General features: G+C 53.8%; 1 protein-coding gene across 4 annotated transcripts in view; it reads right to left on the bottom strand.

The window, feature by feature from the left end:
- Positions 1–3,117: 3,117 nt before the first annotated feature.
- LOC120059117 (limb region 1 homolog-like protein) overlaps positions 3,118–17,995 on the bottom strand; it is a 30,005-nt gene continuing 15,127 nt past the window's right edge. For 3 of the 4 annotated variants that reach the window (XM_039007927.1, XM_039007928.1, XM_039007929.1), the window contains exons 5-13: positions 17,013–17,237; positions 16,766–16,834; positions 16,448–16,512; positions 16,277–16,349; positions 16,074–16,160; positions 15,670–15,824; positions 13,996–14,227; positions 13,538–13,699; positions 3,118–5,503 (exon numbers count right to left, since the gene is read on the bottom strand). In XM_039007927.1, the coding sequence (XP_038863855.1) occupies positions 5,418–5,503; positions 13,538–13,699; positions 13,996–14,227; positions 15,670–15,824; positions 16,074–16,160; positions 16,277–16,349; positions 16,448–16,512; positions 16,766–16,834; positions 17,013–17,237 (1,154 nt within the window). In that variant the 3' untranslated portion in view covers positions 3,118–5,417. Of the gene's footprint in view, positions 5,504–13,537; positions 13,700–13,995; positions 14,228–15,628; positions 15,825–16,073; positions 16,161–16,276; positions 16,350–16,447; positions 16,513–16,765; positions 16,835–17,012; positions 17,238–17,995 lie in introns of those variants that run through there. The other variant, XM_039007930.1, reaches the window with a different exon arrangement.

Raw genomic sequence — 17,995 nt, 5'->3', positions numbered from 1 at the left:
CTGTGCGGTGAAGCTGTATGTGTCCTAGCTGTATATGTAAAGCAACATAGCCATGTTACGTGTCATAACGTCATGTGTACATCAACATGTTAAGTCCAGATTTCAGTACAGTCCCTTCACTCACCCTATAATAGTATGTACTCACCAATAGGGGATCACACACACACAGTATCTTTAAAAAATATATATAACTTGTTGGGAGTTGATGCGTCAGTCAAATGGACAATAGTGGACCAGGGTGGAACTTCCTGGTCTGAAACAAACGCGTCAGAGGTCAACCATAGCACTACTGTACCTCTGATACTGAATCTGCTACTGTACTAGATTTATATATCCTCCACAACATGCATATCCCATTTACAGATGTATGACAACACCCCACACTGCTTCATCATTTAGATATGGCTGATGTCAGAGGGCCGTCATATTAACAGAGTGTGTGTGTTGCTTCCCACTTCAAGTGTTCTTATACTCGTTTCTAACACTTTCAACAATACTGGGCTGGCTTTGATATTTTCTTTTCACATTGTCTTTCCAGGACGGTTCCAACAACTATGGTTCCAGACCATCACAGTACAGCTGGGCTCAGTAGTGTGAAAAGGGTATCGGAGTTCTTCATTTTCTGTGTGAGGCCCTGTCTGATGGGTCCATTTCTATTGGATTCTCATGTGTGTAATGCCTGTTTTATGGGTGTATAGAGAGATCAGAGGACTGCCCTGCGAGTCTGCCTGCTGAGCCTAGTCCACCCAGTGTGTGAAGCAAGTGTGCCGTGAGTGTGTAGGCAGGGTGGGGGTCCGCCTGCCCTGCCGTCCCCGGGGCAAACGGACAGTGTGACCGCCTTTCTAAGTTGATTAGTTAGAAAGTCTCGCCTTTTCCTGTGAGCAGCTCTGTCTGTTGCCAGTCAGCTAACAGCGGGAAGAATAGAACCCTAATGCACTTTGGCACACACTTCAAATGGCCAGCTGTCAGGAAAGCTAGTCTGTGTCTTTTTTCCCCTTGATTCTTGTGTTTTGACAATAAAGATAACCTATCTCATCCCGCTACAATACATGCTGGCTGTCTCCCAACTCCTGCCTCGTTTCTGATATGGACACTGAACTACCAGTCAGATGGTGGCCTTGCGTGTGTTAGTTACCCTACTGGACTTCTTGTCTGTGACACCACAAAAAAACAGAATAAAAAATGACCGGCGCACACTCGTCTCTCTTGCAGGTATCTTTTAGGACCAGCGTTGTAACCACCAATCTTTAACTCGTAGCCTTCATCCAAATAAAACACCAACTCCCAGGGTTCATCTTCCCCCAGTGTTTCAGTAAACAGAAGATAGTATTTGAAAAATAATTTATATAGACCTAGACCTCATGATGTAGTTCTAGCTGTGTTTATTTACATATAAAGGTGAGGTTTAAGTTCAGGGAATAGTGAATGGGGACATGTTCATTGGAGCGCATAAAAGCAAAAATAGTTTTTTAGAAATGTTTGCAAATTGATTAAAAATAAAACTGAAATATCACATTTACATAAGTATTCAGACCCTTATTTCAGTACTTTGTTTAAGCACCTTTGGCAGCGATTACAGCCTCGAGTCTTCTTGGGTATGACGCTACAAGCTTGGCACACCTGTATTTGGGTAGTTTCTTCATAAACCATGTGCCATGGAGTCGGCACATCAAATCTCTTCACAACTTGCATGGCACCGCTGTCAACATTTATCCTCAAATGAAACTACGATTTCTTAATTGTTACCCAGAAATGATTTGATATGGAAATAAAAACAGCTGCATTGGACCTTTAATAATGAATATAGACTAAATTGTCCAGTTTTTAAATGGATAAATTGAAAGGCATCACTATTGAATGTGATGGGTTATTTGCAGGATTACTTAGAGAGCATTGATCTATTGCTTTCCTTCCCTGCCAGTTATGACAAGTTATGACATTGTTGTAATACAAATGCCACCTCATTCTCAAGGCGCTTGTTAACTATCAAATCCTCTCATAAGAAGATTCATTCGAAGAAATTAACACAGGCACTCAAAAGCCTTATTGTGATAAACAGAACTAATTTCACTAGGCCAGTTTGCACATTCACTAAAATAATTAGGTTAAGTGGTGGGGGGGGGGTCACTGAAATGTCAATTGCTCTGAAAGTTTCAAACAGGTAGATGCACTTGTTTCTGACACACACACACACACCTGTATTCATTGAGTGCCATGTCTAGGCGGTGTGTGTGTGCCTACAGCCCACAGGGTGAACCAAACCTCTGATATGTACATTTGTATGTTTGGTATGGGTCCTCAGATCCTCAAAAAGTTCTACAGCTGCACCATCGAGAGCATCCTGACTGGTTGCGTCAATGTCTGGACCGGCACCTTCCCGGCCTCTGACCGCAAGGCACTACAGAGGGTAGTGCGTACGGCCCAGGACATCACTAGGGTCAAGCTTCCTGCCATCCAGGATCTCTATACCAGGCCATGTCAGAGGAAGGCCCTAAACATTTTCAAAGACTCCAAACATTTTCAAAGACTCCAGCCACCCTAGTCATAGACTTCTCTCTGCTACCACACGGCAAGCGGTACCGGATCGCCAAGTCTAGGTCCAAGAGGCTTCTTAACAGCTTCTACCCCCAAGCCATAAGACTCCTGAACCACTAATTAAATGGCTACCCAGACTATTTGCATTGCCCCCCCCCACTTTTACACTTCTGCTACTCTGTTTATAGTGAATAGTCACTTTAGTTACTCAACATGTTAGTCGAGGTAATATGTACCTGTGCCCCCGCACATTGACTCTGTACCGGTACCCCCTGTATATAGCCTCGCTATTGTTATTTTACTGCTGCTCTTTAATTATTTGTTACTTTTATTTTTTAAATAACACTTATTTTTCCATAAAACTGCATTGTTGGTTAAGGGCTTGTAAGTAAGCATATCACTGTAAGGTCTACTACACCTGTTGTATTCGGTGCATGTGACAAATAAAATTTGATTCACAGGAAGTAGCATTCCGCGAACATTTAGACACTCCCTTTTTGCAGAGGAAAAGGCACAAAACAAAAGACAAATCAAACATCCAACATCCAACAAAAGAAAACAAGAAAGAAACGCAAACAAAAATCAAGGAGAAACCGGGATTTATTTTTCTTCCTTCCAAGAGGAAATGAATAATATGAAAGGAAAACTGGTGGAGGAAAAGAGGATTAGGTGGGTGGCGGTGAAGGAGAGCGCGCACGAGTCTCCTCTCCTCTTGATTTGTGTGTGGGCTTGGGTTGTAGCGGCGTCAGGGACGGCCTCTGATGACAGACAGGACAAAATACAACAGCTTTGTTCTGGGCCTGATTAAAGCAAGGCTACTAAGGGTGGCGGGACAGAGGACAGACACGCACACGACACTCAGAAGACAGACACACTGGCACAGGATGGGCCGACACTCGCAATCACACAGCCCGGAACCGGGATGGGCTGGACAATGAGACCCGATGATTTATAGATGTATACTAGATCTAACTGCACTGTAAACAGTCTTATTACTCATACCAATCCAGATGACAGACCATGTATAGGAAAATGCAATACATTTGTCCTTTTTCCTCCCTAGTACATAAAAATATATTTAATTGCTTTCAACACCTACGGTCACATTCTCATTACGTTAGCGTTTTTAAACAATAGGAAATAAAATGTCCATCAGCTCCCAGGTTAGAGGTTCTGCAGTCTCACAGTAAAAAATGCCCTTGATTGACTAATAAAAAGAGTCCCACTTTAACATTATCACCCCTAAGTAACCAGCCCACTCAAACATTGTGCACCCCAAAGAATATATTGAATTGATGGGTGCCAGATCTGTTTCTGCTCGCTTGCCAATGGGCTGCTCTCCTAAAATTCTTATGGAATTTTAATGCTGTTTAGCATGACAATGAGTGGCAAAGGAGTTGGCAAGATGGCACAAACAGATCTGGGACCAGGCTAGTGAAATTAGTCAACTTTAATGATTGACCAGAAAACAGAACTTCAGGTAAACGTTCAGCAGGCTGCCAGGTGAGTTGAGTGAATTTGGAGACCCTGCCCCCTGCTGGTGATGAACGGAACAGAACTCTGACTATCAGCTAATAATAAAGAATACTACTACAATTTAACATGCTGATACAGCAAAGGAGAACCATGACACAAATAAAAACAAAGCCACAGATCATTTAGACTATTCCAATAACAAAATGAACAGAAAAAAACATCTGGAATTGGCAGTGGACAGTAACCAGTATTGCACTTAGGTTAATATTAACAAACGTTAAAAACATTCACAGTAAGACTGGTCCAAGGCAGGACACCCAAAACTAGTGAGCGTCACTTTGCATTTAGGAAGCTCCTCTTTAGGGGGTTAGAAACCCATGAGAATAAGTAAACAGCAATGCCATTATACGACCAACAACACAACCTCATTAAGAAATAAAATCATATGTGTTAAGGTATCTTTTCATGTATCATTCCGTTATTCCAAGTGATAATTTAAAAACAAGTCATGGGTTGTGTTCATTAGGCACCACATGAGAAAAGAAAAAAAAGACCGAAACGCAAACTTTTTTTCTGTTGGAAAAAGTTTTCAAACGTAACCTAATGAACACAACCCTGTCCTGTCCCGTTCTCTTCCTCCACGATATGAAGGTCAAGGTATGTAGAATAGAGTGAGTAATCCCTCAACCCTCAATTTTAAAACATCCTCCTCTCATTAACAAACACAACACCATTACAGACAGACGTCTTACAAAACATGGAAGTGGGATTCACAGGATGAGTGAGGCCCAAAAATAGTGGTTTAACATGATGGGGGAGGGGGAGGCGGCAGCGAGCGAGAGACAATTCAAACGCTGAACCCCAGAGCAGGAAAAGGAAATGTCAGTCAGTCACAACGTAATGTTCCAAAATAGCTTTGACACGTGTGTCCAAAGAGTAAAGTCAATCAGTCCCAGCTCAACCTCTCAAACCCACAGAGTTTCTCACAAGGCATTAGGGATGCTCTGTATGATGTCACAATGTCAACAAGAACCCTCATACAGATTAGAGCCCTTTTTCAGTTCCAGAATCTTTCATTGGTTCCAGAACATCTAGAATTTGGCTCAGATTACTGTGCACAATGATTCTAATATAACCCCAGTATTGTAGTCTGAGACTATTTAAATTGATTCCCCAGGTCAACTTGTATTGATTGGGGATTAGTCAGTGAGCAGCGCTCTACTGCACCATTGGCCAAACTGCACTTCTAATCCTCCACTTCTGTCTTTTCATTCTGGTGATCCAGACACCGATAGGCTGGAGGACTGAAGACAAGGTGCCTTTTGTTCCAATGGGAATGCTCTTCAGGAGGCTTAGGTCCCGGTCGGGTGTTAGAGATGACAGTTGATTGGTCAAGGGAATGTCAGTCACTGGATCTTTGACAGGCCATTGGCCAGGAGGAGCTTGAGGGGGATGGTGGTGCGGGACATGGTCAGAGGCAGTTTGTGGAGACCTGCGGAGACATAAAACACATACGGTTAAAAAGGTGTAACGACATAGCACGTTTACCGCCAACACACACAGAGATCACAAGCAAGAGAGAAAGACGGTGAGCAAAGGAAAGAGAGGGATAGAGTGTGTGTGCAAGAAAGTTTGGGTGCTAAGAAAGTCCATCAGTCACAAAACAGAACAAAAGCAGTTGGGGAGGAAGCGGGAAAGGAGAGATGCCATCTGTTGTGAGTAAGGGGTGTGTGTGTAATATATATATGGCTCTACACTCCGAACTGTTGTTTTTGTTGGGCTGGGGAGTGTGTATGTGTGCGCGCAAGGGGCTGGGGAGTGTGTGTGTGTGCGCGCGAGGGGCCGGGGAGTGTGTGTGTGTGCGTGCGCGCGAGGGGCCGGGGAGTGTGTGTGTGCGTGCGCGCGAGGGGCCGGGGAGTGTGTGTGTGCGTGCGCGCGCGCGAGGGGCCGGGGAGTGTGTGTGTGCGTGCGCTCGCGCGAGGGGCCGGGGAGTGTGTGTGTGCGTGCGCGCGAGGGGCCGGGGAGTGTGTGTGTGCGCCCGCGCGAGGAGCTGGGGAGTGTGTGTGTGCGCGCGCGCGCGAGGGGCCGGGGTGTGTGTGTGTGCGCGCGAGGGGCCGGGGAGTGTGTTTGTGTGCGCGCGAGGGGCCGGGGAGTGTGTTTGTGTGCGCACGAGGCGCCGGGGAGTGTGTGCGCGCGAGGCCCCGGGGAGTGTGTGCGCGCGAGGCGCCGGGGAGTGTGTGCACGCGAGGCGCTGGGGAGTGTGTGCGCTGGGGAGTGTGTGCGCGTGAGGCGCCGGGGAGTGTGTGCGCGCGAGGCGCCGGGGAGTGTGTGCGCGCGAGGCGCCGGGGAGTGTGTGTGTGTGTGTGTGAGGGGCTGGGGAGTGTGTGTGTGTGTGTGTGTGTGTGAGGGGCTGGGGAGTGTGTGTGTGTGTGTGTGTGTGTGTGTGTGTGTGTGTGTGTGTGAGGGGCTGGGGAGTGTGTGTGTGTGTGTGTGAGGGGCCGGGGAGTGTGTGTGTGCGCGCGCGAGGGGCCGGGGAGTGTGTGTGTGTGCGCGCGAGGGGCTGGGGAGTGTGTGTGTGTGTGCGCGCGAGGGGCTGGGGAGTGTGTTTGTGTGCGCGCGAGGCGCTGGGGAGTGTGTGCGCGCGAGGCGCTGGGGACTGTGTGCGCGCGAGGCGCTGGGGACTGTGTGCGCGCGAGGCGCTGGGGACTGTGTGCGCGCGAGGCGCTGGGGACTGTGTGCCGCTGGGGACTGTGTGCGCCCGAGGCGCTGGGGAGTGTGTGCGCGCAAGGCGCTGGGGAGTGTGTGCGCGTGAGGGGCTGGGGAGTGTGTGTGTGAGGGGCTGGGGAGTGTGTGTGTGTGTGTGAGGGGCTGGGGAGTGTGTGTGTGTGTGTGTGTGTGTGTGTGTGTGTGAGGGGCTGGGGAGTGTGTGTGTGTGTGTGTGTGTGTGTGAGGGGCTGGGGAGTGTGTGTGTGTGTGTGTGTGTGTGTGTGAGGGGCTGGGGAGTGTGTGTGTGTGTGTGTGAGGGGCCGGGGAGTGTGTGTGTGTGTGTGTGTGAGGGGCCGGGGAGTGTGTGTGTGTGCGCGCGCGAGGGGCCGGGGAGTGTGTGTGTGCGCGCGCGAGGGGCCGGGGAGTGTGTGTGTGCGCGCGCGAGGGGCCGGGGAGTGTGTGTGTGCGCGCGCGAGGGGCCGGGGAGTGTGTGTGTGCGCGCGCGAGGGGCCGGGGAGTGTGTGTGTGCGCGCGAGGCGCTGGGGAGTGTGTGTGTGCGCGCGAGGCGCTGGGGAGTGTGTTTGTGTGCGCGCGAGGCGCTGGGGAGTGTGTTTGTGTGCGCGCGAGGCGCTGGGGAGTGTGTGCGCGCGAGGCGCTGGGGAGTGTGTGCGCGCGAGGCGCTGGGGAGTGTGTGCGCGCGAGGCGCTGGGGAGTGTGTGCGCGCGAGGCGCTGGGGAGTGTGTGCGCGCGAGGCGCTGGGGAGTGTGTGCGCGAGGCGCTGGGGAGTGTGTGCGCGCGAGGCGCTGGGGAGTGTGTGCGCGTGAGGGGCTGGGGAGTGTGTGTGTGTGTGTGTGTGTGTGTGAGGGGCTGGGGAGTGTGTGTGTGTGTGTGTGAGGGGCTGGGGAGTGTGTGTGTGTGTGTGTGTGTGTGTGTGTGTGTGTGTGTGTGTGAGGGGCTGGGGAGTGTGTGTGTGTGTGTGTGTGTGAGGGGCTGGGGAGTGTGTGTGTGTGTGTGTGTGTGAGGGGCCGGGGAGTGTGTGTGTGCGCGCGCGAGGGGCCGGGGAGTGTGTGTGTGTGTGTGCGCGCGCGAGGGGCCGGGGGGAGTGTGTGTGTGTGTGCGCGCGCGAGGGGCCGGGGAGTGTGTTTGTGTGCGCGCGAGGCGCTAGGGAGTGTGTGTGTGTGCGCGCGCGCGAGGGGCCGGGGAGTGTGTGTGTGTGCGCGCGCGCGAGGGGCCGGGGAGTGTGTGTGTGTGCGCGCGCGCGCGAGGGGCCGGGGAGTGTGTGTGCGCGCGCGAGGGGCCGGGGAGTGTGTGTGTGCGCGCGCGAGGGGCCGGGGAGTGTGTGTGTGCGCGCGCGAGGGGCCGGGGAGTGTGTGTGTGCGCGCGCGAGGGGCCGGGGAGTGTGTGTGTGCGCGCGAGGCGCTGGGGAGTGTGTGTGTGCGCGCGAGGCGCTGGGGAGTGTGTTTGTGTGCGCGCGAGGCGCTGGGGAGTGTGTTTGTGTGCGCGCGAGGCGCTGGGGAGTGTGTGCGCGCGAGGCGCTGGGGAGTGTGTGCGCGCGAGGCGCTGGGGAGTGTGTGCGCGCGAGGCGCTGGGGAGTGTGTGCGCGCGAGGCGCTGGGGAGTGTGTGCGCGCGAGGCGCTGGGGAGTGTGTGCGCGAGGCGCTGGGGAGTGTGTGCGCGCGAGGCGCTGGGGAGTGTGTGCGCGTGAGGGGCTGGGGAGTGTGTGTGTGTGTGTGTGTGTGTGTGTGAGGGGCTGGGGAGTGTGTGTGTGTGTGTGTGAGGGGCTGGGGAGTGTGTGTGTGTGTGTGTGTGTGTGTGTGTGTGTGTGTGTGTGTGTGTGTGTGTGTGTGAGGGGCTGGGGAGTGTGTGTGTGTGTGTGTGTGTGAGGGGCTGGGGAGTGTGTGTGTGTGTGTGTGTGTGAGGGGCCGGGGAGTGTGTGTGTGCGCGCGCGAGGGGCCGGGGAGTGTGTGTGTGTGTGTGCGCGCGCGAGGGGCCGGGGGGAGTGTGTGTGTGTGTGCGCGCGCGAGGGGCCGGGGAGTGTGTTTGTGTGCGCGCGAGGCGCTAGGGAGTGTGTGTGTGTGCGCGCGCGCGAGGGGCCGGGGAGTGTGTGTGTGTGCGCGCGCGCGAGGGGCGGGGGAGTGTGTGTGTGTGCGCGCGCGCGCGAGGGGCCGGGGAGTGTGTGTGTGCGCGCGCGCGCGAGGGGCCGGGGAGTGTGTGTGTGCGCGCGCGCGCGAGGGGCCGGGGAGTGTGTGTGTGCGCGCGCGCGCGAGGGGCCGGGGAGTGTGTGTGTGCGCGCGCGCGCGAGGGGCCGGGGAGTGTGTGTGTGCGCGCGCGCGCGAGGGGCCGGGGAGTGTGTGTGTGCGCGCGAGGGGCCGGGGAGTGTGTGTGTGCGCGCGAGGGGCCGGGGAGTGTGTGTGTGCGCGCGAGGGGCCGGGGAGTGTGTGTGTGTGCGCGCGCGCGCGAGGGGCCGGGGAGTGTGTGCGCGCGCGCGAGGGGCCGGGGAGTGTGTGCGCGCGCGCGAGGGGCCGGGGAGTGTGTGCGCGCGCGCGGAGGGGCCGGGGAGTGTGTGCGCGCGCGCGGAGGGGCCGGGGAGTGTGTGCGCGCGCGCGCGAGGGGCCGGGGAGTGTGTGCGCGCGCGCGCGAGGGGCCGGGGAGTGTGTGCGCGCGCGCGAGGGGCCGGGGAGTGTGTGCGCGCGAGGCGCTGGGGAGTGTGTGCGCACGAGGCGCTGGGGAGTGTGTGCGCGCGAGGCGCTGGGGAGTGTGTGCGCGTGAGGCGCTGGGGAGTGTGTGTGCGTGAGGGGCTGGGGAGTGTGTGTGCGTGAGGGGCGTGTGTGTGTGTGTGTGAGGGGCTGGGGAGTGTGTGTGTGTGTGTGAGGGGCTGGGGAGTGTGTGTGTGTGTGTGTGTGAGGGGCTGGGGAGTGTGTGTGTGTGTGAGGGGCTGGGGAGTGTGTGTGTGTGTGTGTGAGGGGCTGGGGAGTGTGTGCGCGCGAGGGGCTGGGGAGTGTGTGTGTGTGTGTGTGAGGGGCTGGGGAGTGTGTGCGCGCGAGGGGCTGGGGAGTGTGTGTGTGTGTGTGTGTGTGTGTGAGGGGCTGGGGAGTGTGTGTGTGTGTGTGTGTGTGTGTGTGTGTGAGGGGCTGGGGAGTGTGTGTGTGTGTGTGTGTGTGTGTGAGGGGCTGGGGAGTGTGTGTGTGTGTGTGTGTGAGGGGCTGGGGAGTGTGTGTGTGTGTGTGTGTGAGGGGCCGGGGAGTGTGTGTGTGTGCGCGCGCGCGCGAGGGGCCGGGGAGTGTGTGCGCGCGCGCGAGGGGCCGGGGAGTGTGTGCGCGCGCGCGAGGGGCCGGGGAGTGTGTGCGCGCGCGCGAGGGGCCGGGGAGTGTGTGCGCGCGCGCGGAGGGGCCGGGGAGTGTGTGCGCGCGCGCGGAGGGGCCGGGGAGTGTGTGCGCGCGCGCGCGAGGGGCCGGGGAGTGTGTGCGCGCGCGCGCGAGGGGCCGGGGAGTGTGTGCGCGCGCGCGAGGGGCCGGGGAGTGTGTGCGCGCGAGGCGCTGGGGAGTGTGTGCGCACGAGGCGCTGGGGAGTGTGTGCGCGCGAGGCGCTGGGGAGTGTGTGCGCGTGAGGCGCTGGGGAGTGTGTGTGCGTGAGGGGCTGGGGAGTGTGTGTGCGTGAGGGGCGTGTGTGTGTGTGTGTGAGGGGCTGGGGAGTGTGTGTGTGTGTGTGAGGGGCTGGGGAGTGTGTGTGTGTGTGTGTGTGAGGGGCTGGGGAGTGTGTGTGTGTGTGAGGGGCTGGGGAGTGTGTGTGTGTGTGCGCGAGGGGCTGGGGAGTGTGTGCGCGCGAGGGGCTGGGGAGTGTGTGTGTGTGTGTGTGAGGGGCTGGGGAGTGTGTGCGCGCGAGGGGCTGGGGAGTGTGTGTGTGTGTGTGTGTGTGTGTGTGTGTGTGTGTGTGTGAGGGGCTGGGGAGTGTGTGTGTGTGTGTGTGTGTGTGTGTGTGAGGGGCTGGGGAGTGTGTGTGTGTGTGTGTGTGTGTGTGGGGGGGGCGGGGGGGTGTGTGTGTGTGTGTGTGTGAGGGGCTGGGGAGTGTGTGTGTGTGTGTGTGTGAGGGGCTGGGGAGTGTGTGTGTGTGAGGGGCTGGGGAGTGTGTGTGTGTGAGGGGCTGGGGAGTGTGTGTGTGTGAGGGGCTGGGGAGTGTGTGTGTGTGAGGGGCTGGGGAGTGTGTGTGTGTGAGGGGCTGGGGAGTGTGTGTGTGTGAGGGGCTGGGGAGTGTGTGTGTGTGTGTGTGAGGGGCTGGGGAGTGTGTGTGTGTGTGTGTGGGGGGCTGGGGAGTGTGTGTGTGTGTGTGTGAGGGGCTGGGGAGTGTGTGTGTGTGTGTGTGAGGGGCTGGGGAGTGTGTGTGTGTGTGTGTGAGGGGCGGGGGAGTGTGTGTGTGTGTGTGTGAGGGGCTGGGGAGTGTGTGTGTGTGTGTGTGAGGGGCTGGGGAGTGTGTGTGTGTGTGTGTGAGGGGCTGGGGAGTGTGTGTGTGTGTGTGTGAGGGGCTGGGGAGTGTGTGTGTGTGTGTGTGAGGGGCTGGGGAGTGTGTGTGTGTGTGTGTGAGGGGCTGGGGAGTGTGTGTGTGTGTGTGTGTGAGGGGCTGGGGAGTGTGTGTGTGTGTGTGTGTGAGGGGCTGGGGAGTGTGTGTGTGTGTGTGTGTGGGGGGGGGGGGGGTGTGTGTGTGTGTGTGTGTGAGGGGCTGGGGAGTGTGTGTGTGTGTGTGTGAGGGGCTGGGGAGTGTGTGTGTGTGTGTGTGAGGGGCTGGGGAGTGTGTGTGTGTGTGTGTGAGGGGCTGGGGAGTGTGTGTGTGTGTGTGTGAGGGGCTGGGGAGTGTGTGTGTGTGTGTGAGGGGCTGGGGAGTGTGTGTTTGTGAGGGGCTGGGGAGTGTGCGTGTGTGTGTGTGAGGGGCTGGGGAGTGTGCGTGTGTGTGTGTGGGGGGCTGGGGAGTGTGTGTGTGTGTGTGTGTGGGGGGCTGGGGAGTGTGTGTGTGTGTGTGTGTGAGGGGCTGGGGAGTGTGTGTGTGTGTGTGTGTGAGGGGCTGGGGAGTGTGTGTGTGTGTGTGTGTGAGGGGCTGGGGAGTGTGTGTGTGTGTGTGTGAGGGGCTGGGGAGTGTGTGTGTGTGTGTGTGAGGGGCTGGGGAGTGTGTGTGTGTGTGTGTGTGAGGGGCTGGGGAGTGTGTGTGTGTGTGTGTGAGGGGCTGGGGAGTGTGTGTGTGTGTGTGTGAGGGGCTGGGGAGTGTGTGTGTGTGTGTGTGAGGGGCTGGGGAGTGTGTGTGTGTGTGTGAGGGGCTGGGGAGTGTGTGTGTGTGTGTGAGGGGCTGGGGAGTGTGTGTGTGTGTGTGTGAGGGGCTGGGGAGTGTGTGTGTGAGGGTCTGGGGGGGGTGTGTGTGTGTGTGAGGGGCTGGGGAGTGTGTGTGTGTGTGTGAGGGGCTGGGGAGTGTGTGTGTGTGTGTGAGGGGCGGGGGAGTGTGTGTGTGTGTGTGTGAGGGGCTGGGGAGTGTGTGTGTGTGTGTGTGAGGGGCTGGGGAGTGTGTGTGTGTGTGTGTGAGGGGCTGGGGAGTGTGTGTGTGTGTGTGTGAGGGGCTGGGGAGTGTGTGTGTGTGTGTGTGAGGGGCTGGGGAGTGTGTGTGTGTGTGTGTGTGTGAGGGGCTGGGGAGTGTGTGTGTGTGTGTGTGTGTGAGGGGCTGGGGAGTGTGTGTGTGTGTGTGTGTGTGAGGGGCTGGGGAGTGTGTGTGTGTGTGTGTGTGTGAGGGGCTGGGGAGTGTGTGTGTGTGTGTGTGTGTGAGGGGCTGGGGAGTGTGTGTGTGTGTGTGTGTGTGTGAGGGGCTGGGGAGTGTGTGTGTGTGTGTGTGTGTGAGGGGCTGGGGAGTGTGTGTGTGTGTGTGTGTGTGAGGGGCTGGGGAGTGTGTGTGTGTGTGTGTGTGAGGGGCGGGGGAGTGTGTGTGTGTGTGTGTGAGGGGCTGGGGAGTGTGTGTGTGTGTGTGTGAGGGGCTGGGGAGTGTGTGTGTGTGTGTGTGAGGGGCTGGGGAGTGTGTGTGTGTGTGTGTGAGGGGCTGGGGAGTGTGTATGTGTGTGAGGGGCTGGGGAGTGTGTATGTGTGTGAGGGGCTGGGGAGTGTGTATGTGTGTGAGGGGCTGGGGAGTGTGTATGTGTGTGAGGGGCTGGGGAGTGTGTATGTGTGTGAGGGGCTGGGGAGTGTGTATGTGTGTGAGGGGCTGGGGAGTGTGTATGTGTGTGAGGGGCTGGGGAGTGTGTATGTGTGTGAGGGGCTGGGGAGTGGGCCCAGCAGCCAGACCTACAGACCCCCAGGGGACTCCTACTCCCCTCTCACTTTCCTGAGAGAATTGTATAGGCCTTTAACTGATATTTCATTGTATCTGAGGAAAGGAGAGCAGCCCATTGGGAAACATGGCCAGGCCCAAAGCTGGGAAGGGAACACCTTGCTAGCTTGCTCACAGTTCAGTCACTCTGAAAACACACTGACCATTAGCAGCTAGCACAGCCCTTCTACTGCATAATGAAAGTAACACAATATGACTAATCAAATATATATTCAATAGCTGATTTGGGGATTCAGCTGCAGCCAAGGTAAGTGGACAAATCATGTAAGGTTGTATTTGGAGTGGAACATCCCTTTAAATTGAAAGATGTAAAGTTATATGAAAGCATTATTATTTTAAAAACGAAACATAAAGAGCCAACATATAGAAAAATCAGGTAACAGGTCCATAGACATATCTTCCTGTCAAGCACTGTTTAATGTATATAGAGGCTTTAGAAATACATTTGGATTGATTGATGTAAGTACCAAAGGCACGTATGAGTTCTCTCTGCACAGTCCAGGTGAGAGTGTTGATGAGGCAAGCAGAGGTGAGGCCAGCGAACAAAACGTTGTACAGGAACACTATGTGGAAGTTCCCCAGCCAGTTATACCTCCCAAAGTCTCCCAGCAGGTCAAAGCGTGTGATGCCTGAAGAACAGATAGAATGTGGTTAGGTTTGACGCTCTGTAACTGCTCATCATGGATGGATAAAGTTCAGATCCTCTGACTGGTGAGGGTGTATTTGTGAAGCGCAGTACTTGAACATGGCCAAGGTCACACAGCGTTCATAGTGAATAGACTGCATAGACACGCCCTCTTCTGGTCAGAAATGATAATGCAACCAGAAGCTCTGTCTAATAACAGTAGGCAATGAGTCACTTTTTGTTCAACCATATGAGACAAGAATATAGAAACTCAACCAGGGGAAAGGGGAGAGCCCTTACCTAGAGTACGAGAGAAGACTGGCAGTGCTGAGCTGAGGACCAGAAGAGAGACACAGTTCCCAATGATCTGTGTGAGGTTGGTGTCCTGAGTGTGGGGCAGCAGGGAGGTAAAGAGAGGAGAGCTGTAGAAGCCCACCACAGACGACACCATCAGGTACATGATGAGGACCACCTGCACTGCTGCTCCCAGAGAACCAAACATGGAGAAGGAAGCCGTCCCCAGACGAGGGTCCTATCACGCAGAGGAAACACACGGTTAATGCCAATTGGTTGTAAAATGTTCCCACCCTCCCTCCTCCGCATGTTCCTTGTATTTGTGTAGTCTTAAATCAATATAACATATAAATGGTCCTCAGTCACTTCATATAGGATAGAACAGGCTATTCAAGAGCAACAGTGGCAATACACAGTTAGAATTCAACATACACTACATGACCAAAAGTATGTGGACAACTGCTTGTTGAACATCTCTTTCCAAAATCATGGGCATTAATATGGAATTGGTCCTCCCTATAACAGTCTCCACTCTTCTGGGAAGGTTTTCCACTAGATGTTGGAACATTGGAAGCAAGTCCCTGCAGCATTCAGCCACAATAGCATTAGTGAGGTTGGGCACTGATGTTGGGCGATTAGACCTGGTTCGCAGTCGGCGTTCCAATTCATCCCAAATATGTTCGATGGGGTTGAGGTCAGGGCTCTGCGCAGGCCAGTCAAGTTCTTCCACACCGATCTCAACAAACCATTTCTGTTGCCACAAAGTTGGAAGCACAGAATCATCTAGAATGTCCTTGTATGCTGTAGCGTTAAGATTTCCCTTCACTGGAACTAAGGGGCCTAGCCCGAACCATGAAAAACATCCCCAGAACATTATTCCTCCTCCACCAAACATTACAGTTGGCACTAGCGTTCTTCTGGCATCCGACAAACCCAGATTCACCCCTCGGACTGCCAGATGTTGAAGCGTGATTCATCAATCCAGAGAATGAGTTTCCACTGCTCCAGAGTCCAATGGCAGCGAGCTTTACACCACTCCAGCTGATGCTTGGCATTTTGCATGGTGATCTTAGGCTTGTATGCGGCTGCTCACCCTTGGAAACCCATTTCATGAAGCTCTCAATGAAGTTATTGTGCCAACGTTGCTTCCAGAGGCAGTTTGGAACTTGGTAGTGAGTGTTGCAACCGAGGACAGAATTTTTACGCACTTCAGCACTTGCCGGTACGTTCTGTGCGCTTGTGTAGCCTACCACTCCGTGGCTGAGCCGTTGTTGCTACTAGATGTTTCCACTTCACAATAACAGCACTTACAGTTGACCAGGGCAGCTCTAGCAGGGGAGAAATTTCCCGAACTGATTTGTTGGAAAGGTGGCATCCTATGACGGTGCAACGTTGAAAGTCACTGAGCTCTTCAGTAAGGCCATTCTACTGCCATTGTTTGTCTATGGAGGTTGCATGGCTGTGTGCTTGATTTTATACAGCAGTCAGAAACTAATTTGAAGGACTCACTCATACGTATGAAGAAAAACAACATTAAAATTGAGATTTTCGGCCATATCGCCCAGCCCTAAAAGAAGACTAACAGCACGTGGTCTAGCATTGATGCTATAAAAGCCAATAATCCATACAAAGCCCCTACCAGCTCACACATCCCCTTATTCCCCTTGGTAGAGTCCTCACCCCCATTCCTCTGGGCATGGCCGTCTCGTCGAAGAGGAGCTCCAGAACGTGAAAACACACCATCAACACACACACCACCGTTAGAGCTAGGAGCAGCAGCATGGCCAGAGGGTAGAACAGGTTCCGCTGCCATGGTGACGCTCTCCTCCGCATCTCTGGGGAGGGAGAGAGATGAGAACCATTGTAAACAATGCGGTCTGTCTCCCGGTATAGTGTAGCTATTCCTGGACTTTTTATAATGTCTGAATGAAATCAAACAATGTTGTACTTTTATAATAATAATCTTGAATACTATCCAACCCTAGTATCCCCACAGGGATCCCTGTATGCTGCAGCCCTAAATCAGTCAATACCTACAGAAGGTAATAAAACACAGTACTATTATATACACATCTTGGTCTTACGGAGGGCGATGCGTTTGGCCTGGACGCTGAGGAACTGCACCCTCAAAGGCTCCACGTTTACACTGATTCTGCATGACGTGCTACCGCCTACAAGGAACAGAGCAAGGTCAACACAAACACCACCTCCTCTAGGATGAGTCATAATAGCATGGTGTAGTGTGAGCATCCCGTCTGTGTACTCTAGCACACGGTAGTCAACTCACTGTTGAGTTTCCTGGAAAGCGAAGCCTCCTCGAACACAGCACAGTTCATCTCCACCTCCACATTCTCCAACAGCTGAAGAAACACAGGGGATGGATGTCTTAAAGTTATAACAATGGTATAGTGTTGTTATTGTCTGTATATGGGGGTATAGTATGTGGATTGTCACTCACCCCTGGTTTGACCAGTAGGCTCCCAGTGACACTGAACATGCGGGACAGCCCGAAGGGAGTGCACACTGCAGGGAGACAGGAAGTGGTAGGGTGGCAGATAGTCTAGCGGTTAAGAGCGTTGGGCCAGTAACTGAACGGTCGCTGGTTCGTATCCCAGAGCCAACTAAGTAAAATAAATCTATCGATGTGCCCTTGAGCAAGGCACTTAACCCTAATCGCTCCTGTAAGTCGCTATGGATGTGTCTGCTAAATTACTAAAATATAATACAAAAAATATCTGACCATGACCAACTGATCACAAGTTAGTCAGCTACTTACACAAGAGCAGGAGCACTCCAAACAGAGAGATGGCAGAGTAGAGGTATGGCAGGTAGCACTCCCACACGTCTGAGATGGGATATCAAAAGGTCACCAGAGAAAGGATTTTTTATATATGGTTCTCAAAAATAAAGGACTCCAATTCAATTCTTCAAATACCCATCTTCAAAATACCCATCTTCAAAATAGCCATTGCGAACAGTAGCAAAATGGCTTATATGAATAACAAAGTCAAAGATCAACTGACCGTAAAGGCTCTCCCTGGCTGTGTTGTTCAGCAGGGCAACACCCACCCACACCATGCCCAGCACCAGCAGAGTGAGCAGCAGCAGCACCACCGCCGTCTCATACACCCGCGCCATCACCCCCTTCTTACAGCCCACGAAGCCCTCCGACTCAGTGAAGAAGTAGGCGAAGGGCATGAGGAAGACCAGGGACAGGTTGGAGAAGAGGAACACCAGGTTCCACAAACCTGATGGAGATATGGTCCAAACATTACAGATTAGAACGTTATGAAACACCAGCAAATAGATAGAACAATCTATTAGCAGATATTAGGAACAGGTCCAAAGGTGAACTACATTTGACTGTTAACAGTACAACAGTCAGCCACAATGAGGCGCAGCCTGGCTGTCCAGGGTAACACTTTTGGGGGGCATACAGTCCAGTCCACTAACATCTGTAGGGATCTATGGCAATAAGCTACAGGGTTCAGTGAGGTAGAGTTGACAGTGCTCCTTGTTATTCACACCAAGAGCTAACATATGGGGCCCACTTCCGCTTGTTGTTTAATTACTGTGAAAGGATAACATGACTCACCTTTTCCAAACACCACACTATATTTGCCATAAAACCAAAGGCAACAGTTGTGGCTGCTTTGTGTGATGTATTGTTGTCTCCTCCTTCTTGCCCTTTGTGCTGTTGACTGTGCCCAATAATGTTTGTACCATGTTTTGTGCTGCTACTATGTTGCTACCATGATGTGTTGTCATGTGTTACCGCCTTAGGTCTCCCTTTATGTAGTGTTGTCTCTTGTCGTGATGTGTGTTTTGTCCTATATAACAATTTCCAATGTCAAACACGGTTCATATTGATTTCAAGCTCATTGACTATCGATACTTAGGATTTAAATATGGTTTAAAACAGAAGGATATAGAAGTACAGAGTGAGTGCGTTGTTATGGTGTAGACATGAAATGCTGTGTTGGTTGTAGTATAGACAAGGTACAGT

The sequence above is a fragment of the Salvelinus namaycush genome, chromosome 14, assembly GCF_016432855.1.
Source record: "Salvelinus namaycush isolate Seneca chromosome 14, SaNama_1.0, whole genome shotgun sequence".
Taxonomy (NCBI): Eukaryota; Metazoa; Chordata; class Actinopteri; order Salmoniformes; family Salmonidae; genus Salvelinus; species Salvelinus namaycush.
This window is presented reverse-complemented; position numbering and strand designations above follow the sequence as displayed.